At 55.5% G+C, this 22,819-nt stretch overlaps 4 protein-coding genes across 4 annotated transcripts; 2 read left to right on the top strand and 2 right to left on the bottom strand.

Moving 5' to 3' along the window:
- Positions 1-1,281: 1,281 nt before the first annotated feature.
- Positions 1,282-3,135, bottom strand: NCLIV_023670 (putative pyrazinamidase/nicotinamidase; the record flags this gene model as incomplete). The annotated part of the gene is made up of 2 exons (XM_003882562.1): positions 1,282-1,560; positions 2,062-3,135. 2 exons carry the CDS (start codon positions 3,133-3,135, stop codon positions 1,282-1,284), a joined length of 1,353 nt encoding a protein of 450 aa, XP_003882611.1.
- A 4,740-nt stretch (positions 3,136-7,875) lies between these two features.
- NCLIV_023660 (Phosphatidate cytidylyltransferase,related) lies at positions 7,876-10,581 on the top strand (the record flags this gene model as incomplete). Its single annotated transcript, XM_003882561.1, has 1 exon — positions 7,876-10,581. One exon carries the CDS (start codon positions 7,876-7,878, stop codon positions 10,579-10,581), a length of 2,706 nt encoding a protein of 901 aa, XP_003882610.1.
- Positions 10,582-13,119: 2,538 nt separating this feature from the next.
- On the bottom strand, positions 13,120-14,412 carry NCLIV_023650 (putative adenylate kinase; the record flags this gene model as incomplete). The annotated part of the gene is made up of 2 exons (XM_003882560.1): positions 13,120-13,529; positions 13,707-14,412. 2 exons carry the CDS (start codon positions 14,410-14,412, stop codon positions 13,120-13,122), a joined length of 1,116 nt encoding a protein of 371 aa, XP_003882609.1.
- Positions 14,413-19,157: 4,745 nt separating this feature from the next.
- On the top strand, positions 19,158-22,580 carry NCLIV_023640 (conserved hypothetical protein; the record flags this gene model as incomplete). Its single annotated transcript, XM_003882559.1, has 1 exon — positions 19,158-22,580. The coding sequence occupies one exon, from the start codon at positions 19,158-19,160 to the stop codon at positions 22,578-22,580; it is 3,423 nt and encodes a 1,140-aa protein (XP_003882608.1).
- Between the last annotated feature and the right edge of the window lie 239 nt (positions 22,581-22,819).

Genomic DNA, 22,819 nt, shown 5'->3' with positions numbered 1-22,819 from the left:
CCTTTAGCATTACGAATATAGCAGGTAGCTGACATAACAAAGGCTGACTCGTCGGAGAAAAGACTCCGGTTGGCCTTATCGTGTGAAAGGTAAGGGCGGCTTCGTTTCAGTGCCCGAGATCTGCTCCATTTACAACATGCTCCTTACTCCTTCATAGCTTCCCCTCGAAGCGCCTTCGTTCCCCATCCTCGTTTCAACACGGACTCTCGCCGCGTCCACCCCTCTCGGCGCTCACCAGGTGTACGCACTCGTCTCCTGTCTGGCGATTTCACCATCCAGAGAGAATGGGGTAGGAGCCCAGTCTCTGAAAGCGAACTACGTTCCCAACCCCTTTCCCCCACGATCGCTTCGAACTCTAAGTTTTGCCGAGACAAAAACGGACGCAGTCACCAATCGGTCAGTACTTAAACTCTACATCTGTCCATGCACGGAGACAACATAGTGAACGCCTCATTTTTGTGTCTCAGCCCCGTATACAGACAACGGGAAACACTATGCACAAAAAACCGCGCCTCACCCGGAAAAAAGTGAAGCCAGCTCGCATGCAACGGTGCACACGCGCCGGCTTCTGCCGTGCTCCTGGCAAGAGTTCTATACAAACCTCTCACCTCTTCCAGCCCGTTTCCCCCCGTCCGAACTCCCCCACGCCCCTCTAAACATTGTACCTCCATCGCTCCGGTCTTTCTCTTTTGAGTCATTTGCCTCGTCCCTGTCCTTCTGTCCCTTTGTTGTTCCTGAAAACGTCTCCGCGCCGAATCGATCCCTTTTCCCTCGTTTCGTGCCTCTCGGCTCTTTCTGCCGTTCTCATCAGCAATTTCCCCGGCTTTACTTCATCATCTCTCCATGTTCCTTCTTCTCTGGATCCCTGTCTAGTACCGCTCTCCCTTTCCCCCCCTTTGGGCCTTGCACTCTTTGTATCCCCTCTTTCCATTTTCCACACAGAGGCACCGCCAGCGACTCACCGGTTGTTGATAATGCCGTTCCGTTGTGTCCTATGGCAAACTGGCATACGAAAGTACGACCTCCGCAGCCCTCTGTACGCTTCTTTCTCCGGCAGTTGCCTGTTCCTTTTATCGAGGACTGCTGTGTCTCGACACACTTGCCAAAATCTCGCACGTGGAAGCCCCTTCTCGCCTGGGCTGTCCTTACGGCCCAAACGAGAGAGACGGCATCGGCCCACACGGCTGTTCGCAACAGCAACGCCGCTAACAATACGCCTGTAACTGTCTCTCCCCAATGCCCGGTATTGCTCTCCAGTGCAATCCTTTTTCTCTTCGATTGTCACTGAAGCATCTCTTTGGCAGCACAAACGATGATGCCTTTGCCGCGTAGTTCTCTCCGAACGTCTGGTATCGCTTCTTCGTCGACTGCCTTGGAACAATCTAGCAGGACGGATACTGTCTGTACACCTGGGACTTGTACTGCAGCGAGTGCAGTCGCCTTGACGCAGTAGTCGATGCACAGCCCCACAACACACACCGTCTCGACTTTCCACTCTCGGAGCAGGGACTCCAGTGGGGTCTTGTGCTGGTCGTGTCCGAAACATGAGTAGCTGTCAAACTGCAAGCGAACCAAATGGCAAACCGAGTGCAACATATTTTCCGAGCATGCAATCACAGCCTGCAACATGCAGTCGCGGTGTATCGGCAGCAACGCGTTCACGCACCGTCCGGACCATCGCCGTCTCTAAAAGACTTGCTAGGAATCCCAGCACCTGCTCTTCAAACGGAAGACGATTCACTACTCATGAAACCCGAGACTGCACGTCGTGGATTGTACGTCCAATCCACGCCCACAAACAAAAATGCACATGCAGATAACTTCCACAGGACACAAGGTACTACCGTACACGATCCCTCTTGTTTCCGTTCCATTTTTCTACCAGGCATGTTCCTTTGGGAAAACCGGACAGTAGGACGCATGGCCAGCTCGTGTGCACTGTGCACCTTTATGATTTGCTCGGCGAACCGCAATCTCCTTTCTTTCCCTATCCCTGTCTCCCTTGCTTTTTTCTCCACGTGTGCAATGTGTATATACATGTATTGGGTGTGTAGAACGTACCTCACGATCGGTTGCTTTGTACACCGTAACGTCGCTCGCTCGTGGGAGCAGGTCTGGATGAAGCTCTGCGCCCGGCATGTTTTGTACACAATGTACAGGCCATAGATCCAGCACGACGCCGGTTCTTCGACGTCGGACTTGATTAGGGCCCAAGGGCTGCTGCTCGAGTCGTGACTTCTTTGTTGCTCTTCCATCATCAGACACGCTCCCCGACACTGTCGCGGGCCCCTCGACTGGAGAGTTTCCACTCCCGTTCGCCTCAGACTCCAAAACGCGGCCATTCACGCTTTCCTGTTTACGCGCCATCTTAGGCGCCTGCTCGTTTGCAGGCCGCGTTTGAGTCCCCGCGGTTTTTCCGTACCCGTCGTGCTTTCCTGTGCTCCGCACCGCGTCGCTTGCCGCATTTCCAGGCTCGGGGTCTCCAGATTCCTCTTGTTCGTCCCCACAAACACACGCTTCGCGATTGCAGTTGCTGCCGTGGTTTCTCGCGAAAGACAGGTGATTGGGCGGATGCCAGTCTCGGCTCACGACGACGTAGTCAAACAACTCGTCGGCAACGTCTGCAGCTTCCAAGCTCGTCGGGAGTTGTTCAAATGGAACACCGGAAAAGCGGTGGCCCGTCCCGGCGCTTCTCCAACATCGCAGTCGGTTGATGTTGTGAACCATGCCGACGCGTCCTTCGCCTCCTAGGGCTCCGCCCTCGCAGAAGTCCCGCTGCACATCTGTAACAATGAGACACGAAACCGACGAAGTCAGCGCCTGGAGCAACTTCCGCGGCTCGTCATCAGCTGTTGCGGGGTCTGTACCGTCTAGGGAGCTCCGTGGAGTCCTATCGGTTGCTGCTGAGTCCGACGCCGAAGCGTCTGCCGCGCAGTCGTCCACAGAGGTAGAGTTGCCGAGAGAAGGGAGAGAGTGTCGAGCGGCATCCGACTTGCTCGGAACAGCGCGCGCGTCAGGTGCCCGTGTTTGTGCATGCGCAGAACTCCTGCACTGTGTACGCGCAGGAAGACCCGTGTCGTCGCCAAAGTCGCCACCTGCCGTCGGACCATCACACAGCGGCTTCGGCCCCGCCATGGTGGGAAGAGCGGGATAGGAGCCAGGAAGCTCCTAGACGCCTCAAATGTCCTGTTACAAAGAAAGGATAGACTCGAATCGGGTGGCGATGAGAAAACGTGACTAACTGGAGGCGCCGAGTGCTTCCGTGAACAGCGTTGCGACTGCGGGGACGCAGCTGGACGCCCCTTCGAGGAGTCCCGTTTCTGCGACGAAGCAGTTCGGTCGAAGGCCAAATGACTGAAAAGAAAGTGAACGAGAAACGAAATGCTTATGCGTATCCGTAAGACAAACTGCAGCCGCCTCGGGGGGACTCATCCCGCTTGTTTCGCCACGATACGGGGTGGTCAACGACGGAGATCCCTGAGCTCCGGGTGACTTCTCTGCGATGCTCGCAGTTCACGGGGAAACGGCTTACACATGGATACACACTTTTCCCCCGGGCAGTGCACAAGAACTTTTGTGTTTCACGTTACAACGGAAGCCACAAACGTTACACTACCCGCGAAAAAGTGTGATTCTAAAGCGGCTGCGGTGTCAGCTGCCTAACGCAGCAAGTCGCGCGCGTAAAGTCGCACGGCAAAAGCACATGCTTTTTGCTGGCCGGGTTAGTGGCCGATACTCTGGTTTGCTGTGTGTATTTTTCGATTGTTTTCCTCTTTTGGAGCGCAGGAATGCCGGTTTCTGTCATTCACTCGGGTGCAGCCAGCTAGTACGAAACGCTACCCATTCTTACCGTTTGCCGAATGTTCCCATTAGAGTCACTTGCATGCCTGGCGTTCGAAGATCCACAGCTTCTTCTATTGTGGAACAGTGTCGGGCGGCAGCCGGCATATCCATAGAATACCCTACCTCGTATGTCGTCATGAACTTGTGCTGCATTTTTCTCAGAAACAGCTGCATAATAGGGACACACTGCAAGGCGTGTTCCGTGACCAGGCTGTCAGCCAGCAGAGAGCGTGGGAAGACAACAACGAGTCGCATGTTTTGGGCATTCGGGGTATGTTGGAATAGACCGCCAGCGACCGGACACACTGTTTTCTTGCCTTTCCGTTGAAGAACCACAAGCGGGAACTTTCGCTGTGGCCTGCCACTGCCACGCTTCAGCTGACAGCTGCCTTCGAACGGGAGGCGCCGCAGTGTACGCTCCTGTAATCCGTGAATTTTTTTTCTCAGAGGATCTCAAGGGTCTGGAGAGCGGCACGAGCAGAGTTGAGCACGGTTACTGAGACTGGCAGTTGCAGATGCTAAGTATCGTAGACGGTAGGACGTGAATACCATGCCGAGACTGCGGCGTCACCTTTCCTCGAATATAACTCGAGGAATACCACGACGCCGTAACCCAGAACTCTGAAAGGAAATTACTTGTTAATTCAGTGACCACTTTCTTCGACGTGATCTTCCCAACTACAGTGCATGGGCGGGGGCAGTGTTGGGTACTTGGCCAACGTGCATCGCTCGGAGTTGCTCTTCTGTGCTGGTAAATGCGCCCGCTGATTGCGGGATGGCACTAGGACTCCGTTCATGGAAATCAAAAGAGCTGTCACGCTATCAATAGTGCCAGTCGAGTCGCTCCAGGAAGCTTTGACCCTGTTTATGATTTCAGAGGTGTTAAGGTTAGTCAGGTTCTGCGTCCTCTGATGGAGATAGTGCGTTCCCTGAGGCTTCAGAACAGCAGCATCTTCTTCACAATGTGGAAAGAAATTTATGCGCATTTCTGAGAGAGATTAAAACTGCGCAGCCAACGCGTTCTTTAGGTAGGCAGTTGAAGCCAGTGTGACTGTTTCTTGTAACAGAACATGCATGTAGAAAAACGCGAACAAACGCAAACCGATTTGACTCGGCTGGGCTACCGTCCTTAACGGCGAGGGGTATTCTGAAACAGTCCAGCAGAGATATCGAAGCAGCTGGTGACCCCGTGCTTGTGAGAGCGCAAACTTGTTCTTTTATCGTGGTTGTTTCCTTGTGCCGAACAAAGGGGCTCGACATAACGTCGAAAAGAACGAAATTTGAGCGGCAGGAAAAACTCCCCCGCCTGCTGATGGCTTTGCGGTCGGGCGACGGGCGTGGCTCGACGCGAACGGCCATGGATGACATACACTACTGGTAGTAGTTATTTCCGAAAAGGAACATGGCACGAATGCCCATTCTTCTTTCATCCGTTCTGATCGAGAGGTGGCTTTCCCTGATGAGCCTCAACAAGAAGGCCGTTCTGCAACAGACGGGCTGATTTTCCTGCTCGCGGGCAACCGTCCAGGTGGGACACGAAGCATCTACGTGCCGCCTTAACGCGATGCAGGGGGCAAATGTCCACTCCATTTCAATAAGCCCAAAGCCTTTATCTGAATCAGCAGTCATACGCTTAACTAAACTTTTCTCAGAGAGAGATGGGGCAGTCAGGGCGTGACGTCTTCCAAGTAGTGTCACTCGGGCCTACATGCACGGAAGCCTTCCGGTGCCATTCCTCCTTCAGTTTGGGATGTGACGTCCTTGTCTTCAAGAAAATTCCTCGCATTTTTACGCCTGGGACTCTTGTTCCCGCGCATGGGCCCCGGAGCACATAGCACGCTTCAAGCCGGCGTCTCTCTCCTCTGCGTTGCGAAATGACTGAGTCTACGTCTCTCCCCTTCTCTCCCCTTCGCTCTCTTTTTTGTTACCACTAGAGCTACCTTCCCACGTTTTTACCGAAAGCTGTCACACTACACCCAAGATGCACGGGACGAAGTCGTCTTCACAATAGCGTTCATGAGCTTAGTTTCCTAGGACACTGTCAATTCTATCCCGTTTTTTAATCATGGGCGAAAGCACTAGGAAAAGCAGTGTCAAAAGCGCTATTCATACGTGAGCATCGTACACAGTCCGAACTTGGAAGAGCGGGTGTCCCGCTCTCCCCGATCCTTGGTGACGTTGCATCCACGCCCGAGCGTTTTTCAAACGCACAACTGTCTGTGCAGTATTTCTTCTTACACGCAAAGCTGTTGTTGGCACGGAACGAGCGTGTAAACCGGTTCACATTCACTTCCCTCCACTCCGGACCTCGCACAACTTCAAACAAAACGCGCTATATGTGTGCAGTGTGTCCTGCTAACGATTCTCTCCACGCTGGCACCTGGACGATGGACTACCGTTGTATGTCCAAATTATTTCCCCTTCTGCCAGTTTAAAGGAAAGCCAGAAGGCTTGCTGTAAACACACGTGGTGTAGGAAACGCGTACTTTTTAGAGGCGAGGAAACAGATATCGGCCCGCGGACTGCGCCTTTTCGTCGATGTCTATTTTCGTTGTCTGTCGCGGCGAACATTCACGACCGTGAGAGTTCCCCATTTTTCGTCTCTTTGAAAGCGGCACAAACGCCATTTTCGCCTGCAAATATAGTTGCTGTGGGTTGACTTGTCCTTTTCTAAACGACTGTCTAAGAAGTCATTAGAAGTACCAAGGGGAGAGGCCTTCTTCGGTCCTGGCGTCTGCTTTGCCAAGTCCGTGGAGGCGACCAACCCACGATTCTCCTGCGCGCTTCTTCTCCCTTAAAAAAGAAAGTGGCAGTTAAGATGCAAACCACGGAATGATTCATCTTTGTATTGTTGTTTCAGCTGGAGAAGAATGCAGTTTTCTCTAGGACTGGACAAATTCCTCGCAAATAGTACGTGGATGTCACCAGCCCCTTCGTCTGTTGACCTGGATGTGTGTGTGTGTGTGTGTGTGGTACTGAGAGAGACGCTCGTTCACGCAGTTCGGTCTTCTATGCCCTCTCGTCTGTTCCTGTCGCTGCTTCTCTCTGATTTTCGTGTGCCGTGGTGAACTTGCGTGGGTTCGTCTGCAATGTACGGATGCGCTCGGGCAGTTGTTCCGTGTTCGACGCTCCGACCTCAAAGCTGGCAGCGGACACGGCTCCGCGCCTAACGCAGTCAGCACTCTGTTTCTACTGGAGCTTCATTTCCGGTCTTGAACGGAGGTTCGAGGCTCCGCTAAACTTTTGTGTCTTTGAGATTCGATATTTTTCCTGTCCCACCCACGGGACCCGCGGCGTCCAGTTCCAGCGAGTGGGCGGTGCGCAAAACTGCTCACGAATTTCACCCCGGACCGGAGCGAGCCTTGGTCTCGGCCAGAGGGACAGACTGATAATGTTCAGCGGGCGTTCACAGTGGGAGTCTGAACTGCCTTAAATCTGTGGGAAGATGTCCTGAGGTTTTCGAGCCCATGCTCCGCGTCACAGCCGAGACGTGAACCTCCGCGAGTGAAGCGCTTTTCCGTCTGTCCTCGGCGACTCCACATTTTCTCTCGACACGGGAGGGGCCTCGGTATGGAACCTCCACCGTCACCGAGGTCAGATGTGTCACAGGTGGGAAACAGGCATTCCTGTTCGCGTTTCGATGGTGCGTCTGCTGAGGAAGGCAATCCAGGACAAGGCCTGGCCGAGGTAGAGAATGCAGACTACGCAAACGTATCTTTTTCATCGACGCTTCCCTCGTCTGTGTCGTCCTCCACGTGATTCTCCCGGTCCTCTTCGTCCCTCGGTGTGTCGAGAGTCTCCAGTGGCTTTCCGCTCCGTCCTCAAAGGCCGCCTCTCAATGAACTACCCAGTGCGATGAAATCATCTCGTCGCACTGTGGATTTGCTGGGGAAGGATTTCTGTTGTTCTGTGTGTGGCCACTGTCTTGAATCAAAATCCGCAGCAACTCCGAGAGACAGCTATCGAGGTGTACGTCCCTCTGCAGCGTCTCCAGTCCCGACGGCTGTTTCTGCGCACCAGAGTGGAGCAGACATGAGGTCGGTGGAAGAGAGCGAAGGGGAGCACTCGACGACAGAGTGGGGTCTCGATACGGACCCAGAACCAGAATCCCGTGCGGGAGAGACGGGGAAGTGTGCGTCTTGTTCTGGACCTCTTTGGACAGCCAACCAGGAGGATGCCTCTCACCTGGCAATGCGTGAGACCCGAGGCGGCGCTGCTCAAGGCCCACGCGCGGCCAGATCTCGAAAGGGTGAGGGGGAAGAAGCATCTTTCCCGCGCGAGAAAAGATTCAGTGAGAGGCCTGCAGGCATGCCTGTGTCTTCCGACCCCGCAGCAAGCCTGAGGCAGCGAAGAAGCAGCCCCACAGAGCACCTGGCAGCCGCTTCGCGAGATGCCGCAACTCGACACAGTCGATCTCGGCCTCCCTCGACGTCTTCCTCGCCTGCAGCCGGGGCCTTGCTTGCATTTCTGCTGAAGCCGTTCCGCTGCGTTGGCCTCGCGCCGCCCGCATATGGCAGCAGCCGGCCAGGAGGAGTCGAGACGGCTGCCTTCGGCGCCTCCGTTGGCGTCGAGACGGGCGCGGGGGCCTCCGCGGGGACAAAGGGACTGACAGGGATCTCGACTGGCGTCTCGCGCGCAAACAGCGTGGTCCATCCGACGCCTGCGGGGCAGTCATCCGTCCAGCTGGAAGCGGATAAACCCCTCGAGAAGAAGCTGCAGACCTTCCGCGTTCGGTCGCTCTGGACGTTGATTCTCGTTTTCACCTTCATCATCATCCTGGCTGCGGGTCACGTGTACAGCGCAGGCTTAGTTCTCGCCCTCGTGGCGTCGATGTACTGGGAAATTATCGCGGTCAAGCAGAAACGCGAGGAGGCTCGGATCCCGGACTTCTACTGGCTCAAGTGGTACTGGTTTTTGATCACCATCATGGGTTTCGGACTTCCTTCGGTGCTTCGGATGCCGTGGCGACCGTGCGACTCGCCAAGCAGCCCGTTCGGCGGGAGTGGCGCTGGAGGGGCTGCCGGAGACGTCGAGGAAAGCGCCCATGCTGCACGTTCCGTGTTCGGCCGCGCCGCACGCCGCTTCTTGGAGCGCCTCCTCACGTTTCACAGTCTGGTCACGTACACTGCGGGGTTCATTGGCCTGGTGTGGTTCATTCTCTCTCTGCGGAAAGGCTCGATGCGGTACCAATTTTCCCAGTTGGGCGTCATGCTGGTCGCCCTAGTGTTCATCGTCGGCCAGGCTCTGATGCAAATCGCCAACATCTACTCCGGCCTCATTTGGTTCATTCTCCCGACGTCGCTCGTGATTGTCAACGACGTCTCGGCCTACATTTGCGGCATGCTCTTTGGCCGCACGCGCCTCATCCGCCTGTCGCCCAAAAAGACCGTCGAGGGGTTCGTCGGTGCGTCCTTCATCACGCTGCTGTGGGCCGTGCTCGTCGCGAAACAACTGCAGGAGTACAAAGTGTTCGTCTGCCCACCGCGCATGATCGACTTCCGGCCCTTCGCCATGTGGCAGGGCCTCGATTGCGACGTCCCCGACGCGTTCGTGCCCCGGTGCTACGACGCCGAAGTCGAGGCTTTCCTCGGGCTGAAGAGCTGGACCGCTCCTCTCGAACCGACGCCGGAGGAAATTGGCAGAGCCCGACTCCGGGAAGACGCAGCGGCTCTGGGGGCCGAGGATGTTGACGGGGGGGACGTGCCGGAACAGATCGGGACGGCGCAAGAACGCAAGGTCGAGGGACGTGGCAGCGGCGCCCAACCGCGAGGTCGCACCCGCCGAGAAGCACCGACGTTCGGACGGCAACAGGGCGAGCGCGCAAAGGGCGGCTTCGGGGGCTCGGGAGACGTGGTCCCGGACGAGAACGAAGGCGCGGTCCGTATTCAGCAGGAACAGCAGGCTGTGACGGTGGCAGACGGTTTCGCTCCGGAGGACATGCCTGTGGAAAGGTCGCATCTGGCCCGCAGTCCGCGTCGCTCAACCTCGCCTTCGTGTCGCTTTTATTTCTCTCCTTTTCAGTTCCACAGCATTGTGTTGGGGCTGTTTGCCGGGTTCTTAGCTCCCTTTGGCGGCTTCTTCGCGAGTGGGTTCAAACGCGCCGCCCGGATCAAAGACTTTGGAGAGATCATCCCTGGCCACGGCGGCGTCACAGATCGCTTCGACTGTCAAATTCTCACAGGAATGTTCACACATCTCTACTACACGAGTTTCGTGTACACTGAGGACGCGAGCAAACCCGAGGTACACCGTCGTCGCCTGCCCCGCCATGCATCACGCGAAGATTTGCGCCTCCAGCCTCCGCACGAGAAAGTTGAGGACGAATTTCAAGATTTCGAGGGCGACAGGGTTGGTGTCGACTCCCGCCGAGGGTATTCTATGGGCGGAGAGAGACACGGCGAGCCTGTAGGCGCAGCTTCCCAGCAGAACCCGCAGTGCCTGGAGCCTGCTGGAGACGCTTCAGGGAGCGCCGGCCCGGACGTCCGCGACAAATCGTCAGACTGGAAAGCAAAGACTGGCGCCGTGCGCGAGTTGGAGCATAAAGGCGCGCCAGCTGCTTTCTCTGTAGACGGCAGAGACCGGGAAAAAAGTGTTCTCGCGGCAGTCGCCTCCATGGAAGACGCGGAGGAACTGGAACGCGTAAAGGCCGTCGTCATCGCGAGACTGGCGGACTTGAAGCGGAGAACGAAGCAGGCGCAGCAAGTCCAAGAGAAAACCGGATCAAGGGGCAAGAGATGAGAGTCCGCACGAGAGGTAAGACGGAAAGGACTCAAAGGCAAACGGTTCTACTGCAGGGAGACCGGCTCCGGTCCACACACACACACACGTTAGCGTGAGAGGCGCTCTTTGGGAAGAGCCACGTTTTCGGGAGAGAAGTCGCGACAAACGCGTCTGCCTTGTCTCATCGGGAGCCGCGTAGAACAGGCTTTTTCGAACCGTTCACCTGGCAGAAAGCGTTGCCATCAACCTAGACTTGCAATTTCGCCATTTTTCTTTCCATACGCGTGACGAGTGCACTTTGCAAAAAAGGAGTTTCTTTAAGCCGAAGAGTTACGTCCTTTAGGGTTCAATTTACCAGCTTCTCACAACTCTGCCTTTCTTTTGTGTGTATCTGCGCGCATCACCTTTTTTTGCGGAGTTTATACTACGAGTTGGCCTACTGGTTTAGATCTTGAATGTCTTTGTTTACCGTGTTTTCTCAGGGGCGCGTCGGCAATCCAGGGGAGTCTCCCGTCGCTGGATGCATGCGGAGCAGACCTCGTGTTTGAGCGTTTCGCATCGGCCGGGAAACATTTGCGTTCAGACCTATGTCTTGGGGGAGGGTGAAGACGCCGTGCATCGGTAGTGAGATAACGAATGGCCGGGGATACATGCATTGGATTTTGTAATGGGGGTTCGTCGGCTTTCTGGCCGCAAGAAAACGGGGAACAGTCCGCAAGAGAACCCGGCGGCGGCTGTAAGGACAGCGCCTGGCTCTCGAGCACGACAGAGGACCAGTTTTCCTTTCCGTAGGTTGCTCTCTAGTGACGCAGTGCTGTCCACGAGGCGTCTGCCTCTACCAAGGCAGCCCCCCGGATCGTCGCCTCCGGGAGAGCTGCGTCTTTCTTCCTGCCTGGAAAATGATCACCCTGCCTCTTGGAAGCTTTTGGGGCGTGGAGAGGCGCGCGAACCGAAAAGGAAACCGTGAAAATTGCGTGTTTCAAGCCCTACCCCGGTAGTCTAGCTTGTAAGACGTAACATGTAGTAGATACGTCGCCGCAGATTCGGTACATATATATACATATATATATATATATATATATATATATATATATATATATATGGTGAAAGGATATGCTTACAAACAATCGTATTTCCGTCCTCGCTGCTTTTTCCCTCTGGAGCTTTTTTTCACCCTAGAAATGCCGTTCTCGAAGGAATTCCTTCGCTTGAGACAGCGTTTCAAGGTTTAGAAGACTTGCACAGAGAAATCTACATGCACTTTAAATGTGGAAAAGATCCCAAAGTTCCCAAAACAGAAGGGAGGCCGGCGTCCTACCTGTGTCCCCTCCTCCCTCTCTGTTCGCGCTGTTCTGCGCAACGGAATCGGCTCAGTTGAGGGGAGCATGAATGGCGAAATGAAACCAGAAGGTAGTCCGTTCGATTCACACGCTACTAAACATTCTTCCCCGTTTTTCACGGGTATGTTTGACCAAACACAGAGTGAGAGAGGAATCCAAACCTTGCACGACGAGCGGTAGGTGATAGTCCAGACAATGACGCAAGGTCACGCTTCTGTCAATGTGTCATTTGAAAACAACACGCAGAGCGAACAGGCAGTGCCCAGCAGATATAACTCCCTTCGTGTACGTATACCGATATGAGCACTGGTTTTTCTGTCCATTACAATAATAGTGCCGAGTGCTTTTATTAAAGCTTATCGTCTAACCTGTTAGTGCCGCCGATGAGGTAAAAATACTGTAAGAATGCGTGAAGAAATAAAAGAAGGTAACGTTAAGAGACCGCCACACCCGAGTATTAAAAGCCTGTAGCTTTACACCTATCCACATGTGCCCGCGTATTCCTCAATCTGCAGATTTCTTTTTCAAATGTGAAGGCCCGCCCCTCTCATCTGTGGGTAGCGTTCTCTCTCCCTGGTCGAGGTGCACTGCGGTCTACAGCCGTGCATAAAAAAGGACGGTTTCTGACTACTTCCAGTCTACAAGAAAAGGCAATTTCAAATTGCTTCAGCGGTACAATTATGTGTGTATGTATATGAGTATCCAGATTTACCTACACCAGCAAGAGAAGGCGAGCATGCGATACACAATGTTTCTTGGTGGGTCTGCACAGGGTCACTTAAGCGCGTAAAAAGAGTCGGAATGTGCGGGCCCAATGCATATTCGCTTTACAGAAGTGACAGCAAGAACTCGCGTCTCGCAGCGGGCTCATAAAATTATCAACTGCACTGGTATGCTCTTGAACTGACACACATGGTAATCTCCTCAGTAGCGCTGCTATATTCTGAGGAACAGAAAACCCTCATGAAAATACGCGGTCATTTCAAATACGATACTTGCGCGATACAGAACATTTTCGCGTTAGGAAAATTTGGTGAAGCTGGCGCTGATGATTCTTTCTTCTATTTCACTGTGCATGCAATATGTGTTCACACGCCAGCACGGCTAAGAAACTTGCCATTCCACAAGCCTAACAGTTGAAGATTGAGGGCACTGTGCTTTGTTCGAACAGAGAACCCCTGGCGTTTTCTACCCGAACACCTTTCTGAATGATGAATCAACTGAAGACTGTCGGGAATTTCTGTTGGAGATGCTCGTGGACGTCCTTGAAAACCTCTGTTATATCTCTGTCTCCCGGAACCTCGATGAGTTCACAGGTTTCATTTGTCTTTCCTTCTTTCTCGTTTCCATCTTGCAGTGTGCCAGTTTCCTCAGTATTTTCTCCGCGTTGTCGTTTGTCTCCGGTGAGGCGCTCCGCTATGCATGCCATGTTCGCTGCGAAATCTTTGATCCTATTCTCTAAAACCTCATCGCTGTCATCATCTCTCCGAATCAGCCTCTTTTTCTGCTCTTCATCAGTTGGTTCGGAGCCAAGCCCGAAGACCTCGCCAGTGACGGGGTCTACGCGGCGGGCCGCCATGCGTCGCAACAGGGTCTCGTGGGGGACGTTTATCAAGAAAGAAACATCTGAAAGCAACACATACAACAGCAAAGGGGAAAATAGAAAAAGCGGCACCCTTGGAGGACCGGAGCAAGACAATTGCGATGGCTCTTCTTCTCGTAGGGAGATGGCCGCAACATGTCGGGACCACTGGCAACGGAAACCAGGTTTGACACGGAAGGCATTCTCCACATTTTTCTTACCAGGCCAGAGCTTCATTTCTCTGAGCACGTCGACCTGGGCCCCATTCCTCGGGAATCCATCGAGAATGATTCCCTTGCACTCCGCCTTCGCGTTCTTCGCCATTGCATCTTGCAAAACACGAACAATGACCCTATCGTTCACGAGTTTTCCCGCCTTCATGGCGGCACCGACCTCACTCTTTTCTCCTTCCTCCTTTGCGACTTGACGCAGCAAATCTCCGGTCGAACAGTGTAGCATTCCTAGTTTCTCCTTAAGCAAAGCAGCCAGCGTTCCTTTCCCACTGCAGGGAGGGCCGAAGAGACAAACGAGCGGAACAAAGCTGGGGCCGGCCGCCGAGGGCCCCCCTCCCGCGCTCATGAGTTCTGAATTGTTTCCGCTAGAAACTGCGTTCACGTCGTTATGTGGGCCTGTGGAGACTTGTGCACTCGCCTTCGAGTTACGACGAGAGCCTCCGCCCGTTTTGCTGCGGGGCGCCACAGGGTTCTTTGCCGAGCTGGTTTTCTTGCTGCCCCCGGGCTTCCGATTTTCCGCTGCGGGGGAAGGATGAGCTGCGGAAACAGAAGGAGGAGATGAAGCTGTCGGTTTCTCTCCGGAGAGCGTCTTCTTCACAGATGACGAGGAGCAGCCTCCATGTGCATCTTTCGAAGCAGCCGAAGTGGCAGGCGGTCCGGCGGTCGTCTTCTTTCCGGTATTTGCTGGCGCCATGTTTTTCTTCAGAGCCCCAAGAGGTGCGTGGAAGAAAACGAAAAATGAGCCTTCCCCCACGTGGAAGGGGCAAAGGCCAGAGCGAAGACACCCCCGAACGATGAATGCGCCGAAAACGAACTGGACGCGTTTCGTTTCTTTTGGTGCTTGTAGGCGCAAGGACAACCGTGGAACGGAAGAATGTTAACCTGTGAGAAGGTTCGATCTGGAACACGGGGGGGAAACCAAAGTGGCTTTTCTGACCACGACGCTTTCTGCCGTGTCTAACCTAAAAGCACGGAATTCCTAAAGCTTACCAAGATGCTGCATTTACTGACAACCTTTGCGGTTCAAAAATATAAAACCCTCGCAAACCCGCATCTCTCGCAGGATATACAGTCCAGAAGACACTCATAAAAAAGCTTTCTGCTCGTACAGATGGCTTCAACAGTGAAACACGCCACCCAAAACCTCGCCGAAAAGCATCAGAATCTGCCAACTTGGAGGTTTGGGGCTGGTGAAGTGGGACGGCGGCCAGCCCCAAAGACCCACCGAGGGTCACCGACACAGGTCCACATGTTTTAGATGCTGTGAGGTGCATGCGCGAAAGGAGCACGTGGAAGATAAGTAGTCTGAAGCGGGGAGAGAAGGACTCAAGCTCAATAAAAAGGTTTCAACGACAAACAAGGTGAATGGTTAGCAGCCAGCAGGGCTCCAAATGCGACTGGGAGCTAATGTAAAACCTACCACTACGGACAACTGAACTCGGTCACTAAAAAAACACGTAGAATGCGTACAGGCAATGCAATGTAACATATTTCAGCTGAGCATAAACACTGGCGTTCAAACGAGATAGATTGGAAAGACACACGGAAACTCCTTCGGATATCATGCACGTGACAAAGTACACACGTGCAGAGTCATCGAAACTGGCAGTTAGAGTGTTGGCAATCGGCGTATCACTGAAGGTGGAAACAGAAGATAGTTCTTTCGTTTACAGGCGCATCCCACTATCAAGGTTTTTTTAATGACACGAAACACGTCTTGTTCTCCAGCCCACAAAATGTACACGACTCCAGCTTCTATGAGAGGCACCAGAGGTGGCGAGTTCTTCACAAAAAGATGTGTTGCAACGAGGTGGCGCGTGCCTTTCGCCGGAGGATGTACGATACAAGATAGCCACTTGCGCTCTCTACGAAGTCTACAGCATTTCTATGGCCGAAGACTCTGCAAAAATTGCAGGTAGTCTGGACCTCCGCTATTTTCTCGTGTCGCGTCTCTGTTGTCACTGGTATCTCTATCTTCGGGCTATGTGGAACACTGGCCGCCATGGTGCAGCGACAAATCTTTCCATCGGTCCGTTATTTTGGGATGAACTCGTCTTTTGAGTGTTCGGCAGATGTGGTGGATTCCCGGTATCAGGGCCAAGGAGAGTATCTCTAGGATACAGACAGGAGAAGCTGTTCTTTTGGTAAAGAACTTTGTAAGGGCGGGAGTTGTCCAACCACCTGTGCGCGCCGTAATGCGCAGGTGCACGTATGTATTTTTCTTGCGTTAAGGTGAATGTTTATGTTCATCTACGTGAAAGTGACCATGCGAATATATATATATATATATATACATATAGCGAATATATATATATATATACATCATACATAGATTTGTAGAAAGTGTCGTCACGAAGGGCATTCGCACGGTGATTCTTTAGACATCGCTGTGATTCCCTATGTTTGCTTCTGTGTTTTTTTTTCGTCCTCTTATGGGTGTGAATGCCAATTATAGACGCACTTTTTCTCGCCTCTCTGTATTTATTAACTGGTAAGCGTAAGCAACTAAAGGCGCGAGACAAAGAGTGACGCCGTGCCCCGGTACGCGCGCGGTTCGCCGGTGAATGTGTGCTGCTTGCACGGGATTCCTTGTCCGGTGTCCACGGACCACGTTTGCTGTGTGTCTGTATGCTGCGAATCGGAAAGGGAACACAATATGGGCCGAGTTGGTTACAGACCTAAAACCCTCGATAGGAATGAGTGGCCGAGTGATCAAGAAGACAACTGGGCGATTAATGGAGCTGTGGCCGCAGGTCCTTCCCGCAGTGACGGTCGTGCGATCCAGCTGTGGTTAGGTACCCGTTTTCACGCTGGTGCGTCTATGGCCCCTCCACCGCCATTTCTTGGATCTCCAGTCAAGAGAAAGAGCACATTTTCTACCGAAGTAAACATCACACGTCTTGGCCATGCACACACAGGGACGAGAGCGCAGCACGTGCCAAACGACAAAGTTGCCAGGCCAGAGTTGACTGCCTTTGAATGTGCCGGGTTCTTGTCCGGGTCGGCGAACTTCGGGCATTGCCACATCCCTTCAGTGCTGGCTACGCGCGAGTTCATTGCGCTCGCTGCGCGGCCTCTGCCCCGCGTCGTCCAGCACTTTTATGTCTTTGTGCACTCGTTTTTCCTATAGTGGCTTTCCCCTGCTTTCTGCCTGCGGAACTGGTGGTTTTTTTTCCTGCTTGCGTTCTCAACAGCTATTTGTTCTGTCCCGGGTTCCCTTCTGGACTCGCCGGGGCTGCCTGAGAGCGCCGCGGTCGATTGAGATACGGGCGCGCATGATCGTAAACGGGTAGGATTCCGCGAGCAACTCCAGTCAGCTGATCACTGAAATTGTTTCGTGGATTTTGCCCTGCACTTTCCTCTTGATTTGTCTGACTGTCTTTTCCCGCCGCAGCCCAAGACTAGAAAGAGACAAAAACCCGCGCGTGAAAGCATTTTGTCTAGAGAAACAAGGCCGCAAAACGCCGTAGGTGGCCAGCAATTTTTTGCCAAGCGTGCGGTGTATCTCGCCGGCGGGGCTGCGATATTTCCTTCATTTTTTAAAAGAGACTTTTTGGGTTTCTACTCTCTCATCGTTCACGTTTTTTTCGGTACAATTTGTCTTCATTTGTCTAGACGTCTGCTTTGCTTTGTTGGAGAGCTCCTGTGGTACCTGTTTCTGCTGGGCGCCAAGTTTCCGTCGCTGCGTCACTGGATGCATCGAGACATCCGTTTCTCGATGCAGACGAGCTAGCGAGCTTCCGTGAGAGCCATCGCAAACGCCGGAGTGGGTCTCGTTGATTTCTCCTCGAAAGTGACCGTTCCTGCAATTTCTCTCTCATAATCCCTCCTGCAGGAAGTATTGTCGAAAAACTTCCAGTATTTTGCACAGAAAGGAGGAAGCAAGCGAATTCTTTTTGCTGAGCTCCGAGGGTGCGCGATACACAGAGCCATTCTATCTGTGTAGCAATCGCCAAGAGTCGTGCTTCTCCGGCCGATTTTGGTGTCTCCTTGAACAGGGAGCATTTTGTTGTTTGGACTCAAAGCCGTTCTTTACTTCTGTCGAGCGAGCGGTTTCAAGAGTCCACTTTTCCGCGATTGAGGCCGACCAGTGAAAAATCGGCAAGTTTCACGGTTGTGTCAACCCGCAGGCGAGCGTGTGTCTCTTCTGTGGAGTACAACGTGGTGTCTTAAGCGACGTCGTTGCGAGAAATACGAGCCTCTCTCCACGTATCCTTTGTTTGGAGTAGGGGCAGAAGGAAACTGACTGGTTGCCTGCGTGTGATGAAGTCGTTGCAATCTAGAGGCAGAACGGGAACGGAGGTCTGGGACTCTCGTGTTCTGAGTCTCGGGGACCTTGCGTTGTCTACTCTGCTCGGTGTTCCGTGTCTCTCCAACCGTCAGGAGCAACCGTACTGCTTCGCGGTTATCAGAAAAAGAGGTTGGACAGCCAACAGTCAAAAATTGAGCAAGCACGCAGTGGATCGCGTCAAGAAGAATATTTCGACTCTTTGGCGGGACTTTGGCTGTTGAGGCCACACGGTTTTTGCTTTTTTTCCTGCGAAAAACAAAGCCGCCAGATTCGGTCAACACTGACGGACTAAGGAACAAAAACGCGCAACGGATTCCTTGGATGCTAAGGGTTCCATGCGTTATCGCAGCAACCTTTGTTGTCATAGAAATCCGGTGCGACACGGCATCGGATGAGAAGTGCCCACAGCAACAGTCTTGCTTTTGTTTTCTCGTAATGAGCCTTGCTAGCCCCTCGCTGATCAAAGCACTCCACTGGGTTTCCGTACTTTGTCATCGAAAGCGCCGTCTGTCGTCTGAGTGTTGACATCGCACCTGCGCGAGTACAACTTGTCAGCCGTGCCCCGTGACCTGCGTAAACCCTTTCGTCGATCGTACTGCGCGCGTTTCTCTTCTGACTGCTTAGGACAGCTAAAAGTGTTGGAGTTCAATATCCTACTCACCGTTAAGGTTATTCCACATCGGGTATGTTCTGGGCGTAAGATACATGGATCTGGTGGTGCCTGCTGGGAGTCAGTTTCGTGCGCGTATTGGATCCCAGCCTCGACGCGCTTCCGTTCGCAGTCGTCCTGTGTCGTTTGGACCAAACATGTTTGTGTCATTTGCCGCTGAGCGTGCCTGCTGATCGGTTGTTTCTGTTCAACGAGCTACCAAGACAATTTTGTGTCGAAACAAGACCGTTTCTGTCGCCTTGTTTTTGCCGACTTTGAGGCTTTCCATTCGCGGGGTCTGATTTCTGATATCCTGCTCGGTTGTTTCCGCCCGTTGCGCCGACCTCCCCAGTTGGTTCCTGGCTGCGGCGTTCCACGGTTTTCATCCGCGTGTCTGTTCCCGTCGAGCCACACTTCCAAGATATCTTATGCCCGTCAACTCGCACCTCGCGTCCTGCGCTCGTCGAAGGTTGCACCGACCCTCCTGTACGTCCACACCATGGCGACTGGTGGGAAACTCGACGCTTCGGATTTCGGCGTCTCTGCCGATCAAGAGCGAGACGCAGTTCTTTTCCTTCTGAAAACCAGCGGGCATGAGGCGATTCACGAATCCAACACCGCAGAAACGCAGTCCAATGCGGACGCACCGGCGCCGACGAACGAAGTGGAACCAGAGGGTACAGAGCGGTCTAATTTGACCCCGCTGGTGTCCCCTCTCTCCTTTTCGTCGTCTCTCCAGGATTCCTCGGCTGCGGCTTTGAGCGCGTCTTCAGAGCCGCTCGACTTCGGCCCCACGTGCTCGGGAGCTTCCGCAGCGGCGCTCCTGTCCTCGCCTGTCGCGCTTAGCCTCCTGGCAACTCCGTGTCCAGATGCAGCGGCGGATCCACTGGGTTCCGTTCCCGTCCCCGCGCGGGGCGCTCACGTCCAGGCGTCTTTCGCGCGCCAGCACCCGGCGCCTCGTCGCCAGGCGCAAGTTGTCCAGGGCGGGGGTGCTTCGCTGTCGACGCATCCATTGGATGACGCTGTTTCTCGGATCGAAGCGCGCGTGCTCCAGCAACAGGGCGACCAGACAGATGTGGACGACGCGCAAGGTCAGCCGGGAGCTGTCGTTGACCAAGACCTGGCGAGCAAGGCGGATGAAAAGCCCGCCCTTGCGTCGAGTGCATCCGTTGAAAGCGCGACTACGGCCGCTAACAGCTCTGCGGACAGCTCGCCCGCGTGTTCACCCGCGCCTCGCGTGACGTGGACTCCCGGCTTCCGTTTGCCGCTCGGAGCGGAGGGAAGGCAAGTTTTGTTGCGGCGTCTGCGAAGAGCGTACCACGCCTCGCCGCCCGAGACCCGCGACACGTTTCTGGCCTCCCACGGCCTCGTGTTTTCGCGCATGCCCTTCGCGACGGTGTCGGAGCTTTTCCACCTGGCGCACCTCCTCGGCGTCTTTGACTTCGCAGTGCAATGCAGTGAAGAATTCGGTGGCGTGTCGAACGCCACGGGCGCTGTCGCGGGTCGCGGAGGCCGCTCGGGCGCCCTCGCAGGCAACGCCTCCGCAGGCGCCGCAGGAACCGCCGCGGGCAACGCAGGCGACGGGGCCGTGGTGCTTCGTGTTGGATCTGGAGCGAAGCGCAGGCGCACCGCACTCAAGCGCCACGCGGGTCAGAGTCCGCAGACCGCGCCTAGAAATCTTCGCGCGCAGGTAGCTCAGCGCAGGCTCCACGGGGCTGGCAGCCGGGAGGTGTTTGGAGGGATGTCGCCTCAGGACGCGGAGGGCGGCGCCGCTGCAGAGTTCATGTCCGACGGCACCCTGGGCTTCCTGCACTTTGAAGAACCTACTGCAGATGCCGAGCAGCTCAACGACGGAGGCGACGTCTGCCGCTCAGCTCTGTCGTCTCCCGTGAGTGCCGCCAGGCGGACGCCTCGAGGACTGAAGAAGCGCCGCCGTCGCCCGCTCGCCTCGCACACTCCGAGTCGCCACCAGTGGGGACCGCACATGGAAGGCGACCAGAGCGGCTGCGCGCTGTTCGGCTGGACTGGTGGGGTCAACGAGGCGGCCGACTGCGTGCACGACGGGGCGCTGTCTTCAGATCTTTGCACCCCGCTGAATGTCAGCCGTCCAGGCTTCCCCTTTGGAGCGGATCGCAGAGAGCCGGCGAAGGGCTGCACAGGCACGCAAAAGCAGCTGCTGCAGGTGCTCCAGCAACTCGGCCTGTTCAGCCGGGAGATGGCGAGCGCAGAGGTCGGGGATTCCGAGAACTTGTCCGCCGCGGTGCACGCTTTGCAGATGCAGCTGCAGGCGCTGGCAGGCAATCCGCCCAACCGTGTCGAAAAGGCAGCATCCCCGTCGAGCGTCCCCAGACGGACTGGAACGAAGCGCGCGGTGTGTCCTGCGCGCCGCACCGGCGCCAGCAACCGCAGACGATGCAGAGACATTGTGGACAGGCTGACAAAGGCGGACGAACTCCGAGTCGGGGAGGCGGAGGCCGCGTACTCGCTCAGCGGGTCTTTGTTCGGACTGCACGAGCCGTCGCAGTCAGAGACGGTCGACACCTCGGCGAAGACAGCCGGCAGCATCGATTTTTCCCCGAGCGGGGCGCGCGACTCTCTCAGTGACCAAGGCCACACCCGGCAGGAGTCGCTTCCGCTCTCAGTCTCCTCGTCGCTGTCCTCCCTGACGGAGGAGACAGCCCCTTCCTTGGAAGCCCTGCTGGCGCGTTCGCTTGCCGCCAGCATTGGCAACGGCCAGGATTGCGCCCCGTTTTTCGGCGGAGCCCAGGCGTGTGTCCCGGCGCCGGACCCCGTGCCGGCTGCGTCTGGGCGTGACTTTTTCCAGTTCGTCGACCAGTTCAAGACGCGGATGGACGCCACCGAAGATGCCGTCGCCGCCAAACAGGCGGACGCCTCTCTAGAGGAGCTCACGCGTGAGCGAGAGATCCTTCTGCGCTCGATCCTGCAAGGCGAGCTCTCGCAGGAAGCCCCACAAAGGGGGGAGCCCGAGAACGGGGAGCTCGCGACTCCAGACAGCCAGGAAGCGCTGCTGCTGAGTCTCTTGCAGAAGACAAACAGGGCGGCGGTGAAGCGTCCGGTCGCGGACTTCTCGGCGACCGATGCGGCGAGACTCGAAGACGTGAACGGGTCCGAAGGCGAGGCGTTCGAAAATTCCCAAGGCCTCCTGGATGTCTCCCTCGAGGCGCTGCGCGGCCTGTCGTCGCAGGCCGGGGGCTTACAGGCCGCTCGGCAGCGCACGGCTCCGGCGTTTCAAGGCGCAGACCTGTCTCTCGGATCGTCCGAACTGGTTCAGCTGCTGCAGACCCTCCCGGCAGGCGCTGACTTGGCCTCGGCGGGGCAGGTCAGTCTCCCCGGCAAGTCCACGGCGGCCGTCCCCTCGCCTGCGTCCACCAATGCTCAGTACGCTCTGGGGCTCCAGTTTCTGCGCCTCGTTGAGATGTGCCAGCTCCATAACAATCTCTCCGGCCTCCTGGGGGCGCTTCCAAAGGTGCAAGGCGAGTCGGGCCTGGCCACTGGCGTCGAGGAAGAGCTCAAACGCGCAGCGCTGGGGGAGCGCGACGACAGCTCGCGGGAAGCCTACGAGCCGACTGCAGTCCGCGCAACTCCGGTGACAACGGGCGAGGACTCGAGCACGCGACACGGCACGGGCTGGGGAAGCGGCTCAGACAGTCTGCGCAGTCGAAGCGGCAGCTTCAGCGACAGAACAACCCAGTCCGGCACGCGGACCTCCCCCGCAGGGATCGGCTGCATTCTGGGCGCCGCCGACGGCCTCGCCGATGGCGTGCGAAGCTCCTTCAGCACGTGCTGCAGCGAGGGACTCCCCGCGAGTGCTTCGGCACCCAGGGGTGAAGCGATGAGTTACCCGAGCGACGAAGAGTGTTTGCGGCTGAAACTGGCGCGTCAGGGGCCACGCGTATGCTGAGCGAAATTCGAAAGGCCGCGCGCGAAAAGGGGACGCCGGCTCAGCTGGGCCCGCACTCTTGGCTTTTCGAACTCCGTCGCGCCATCAGCCGTGGAAAGGATGCTGGCGCAGAGAGACAGGAGACTCGAACGGACCCACGACGGAGAGACGGACCGGGACATCATGCACAGGAAAACCAGAACCACTTGTAAATCGCCCGGCGACGGACGCGACGGCAACTGCTCCCGAGACGGCACCAA

The sequence above is a fragment of the Neospora caninum genome, chromosome VIIa, assembly GCF_000208865.1.
Source record: "Neospora caninum Liverpool complete genome, chromosome VIIa".
In the NCBI taxonomy this organism is placed as follows: Eukaryota; Apicomplexa; class Conoidasida; order Eucoccidiorida; family Sarcocystidae; genus Neospora; species Neospora caninum.
Note: the sequence above shows the minus strand (reverse complement) of the source record. Positions and strands in the feature narration are given on the sequence as shown.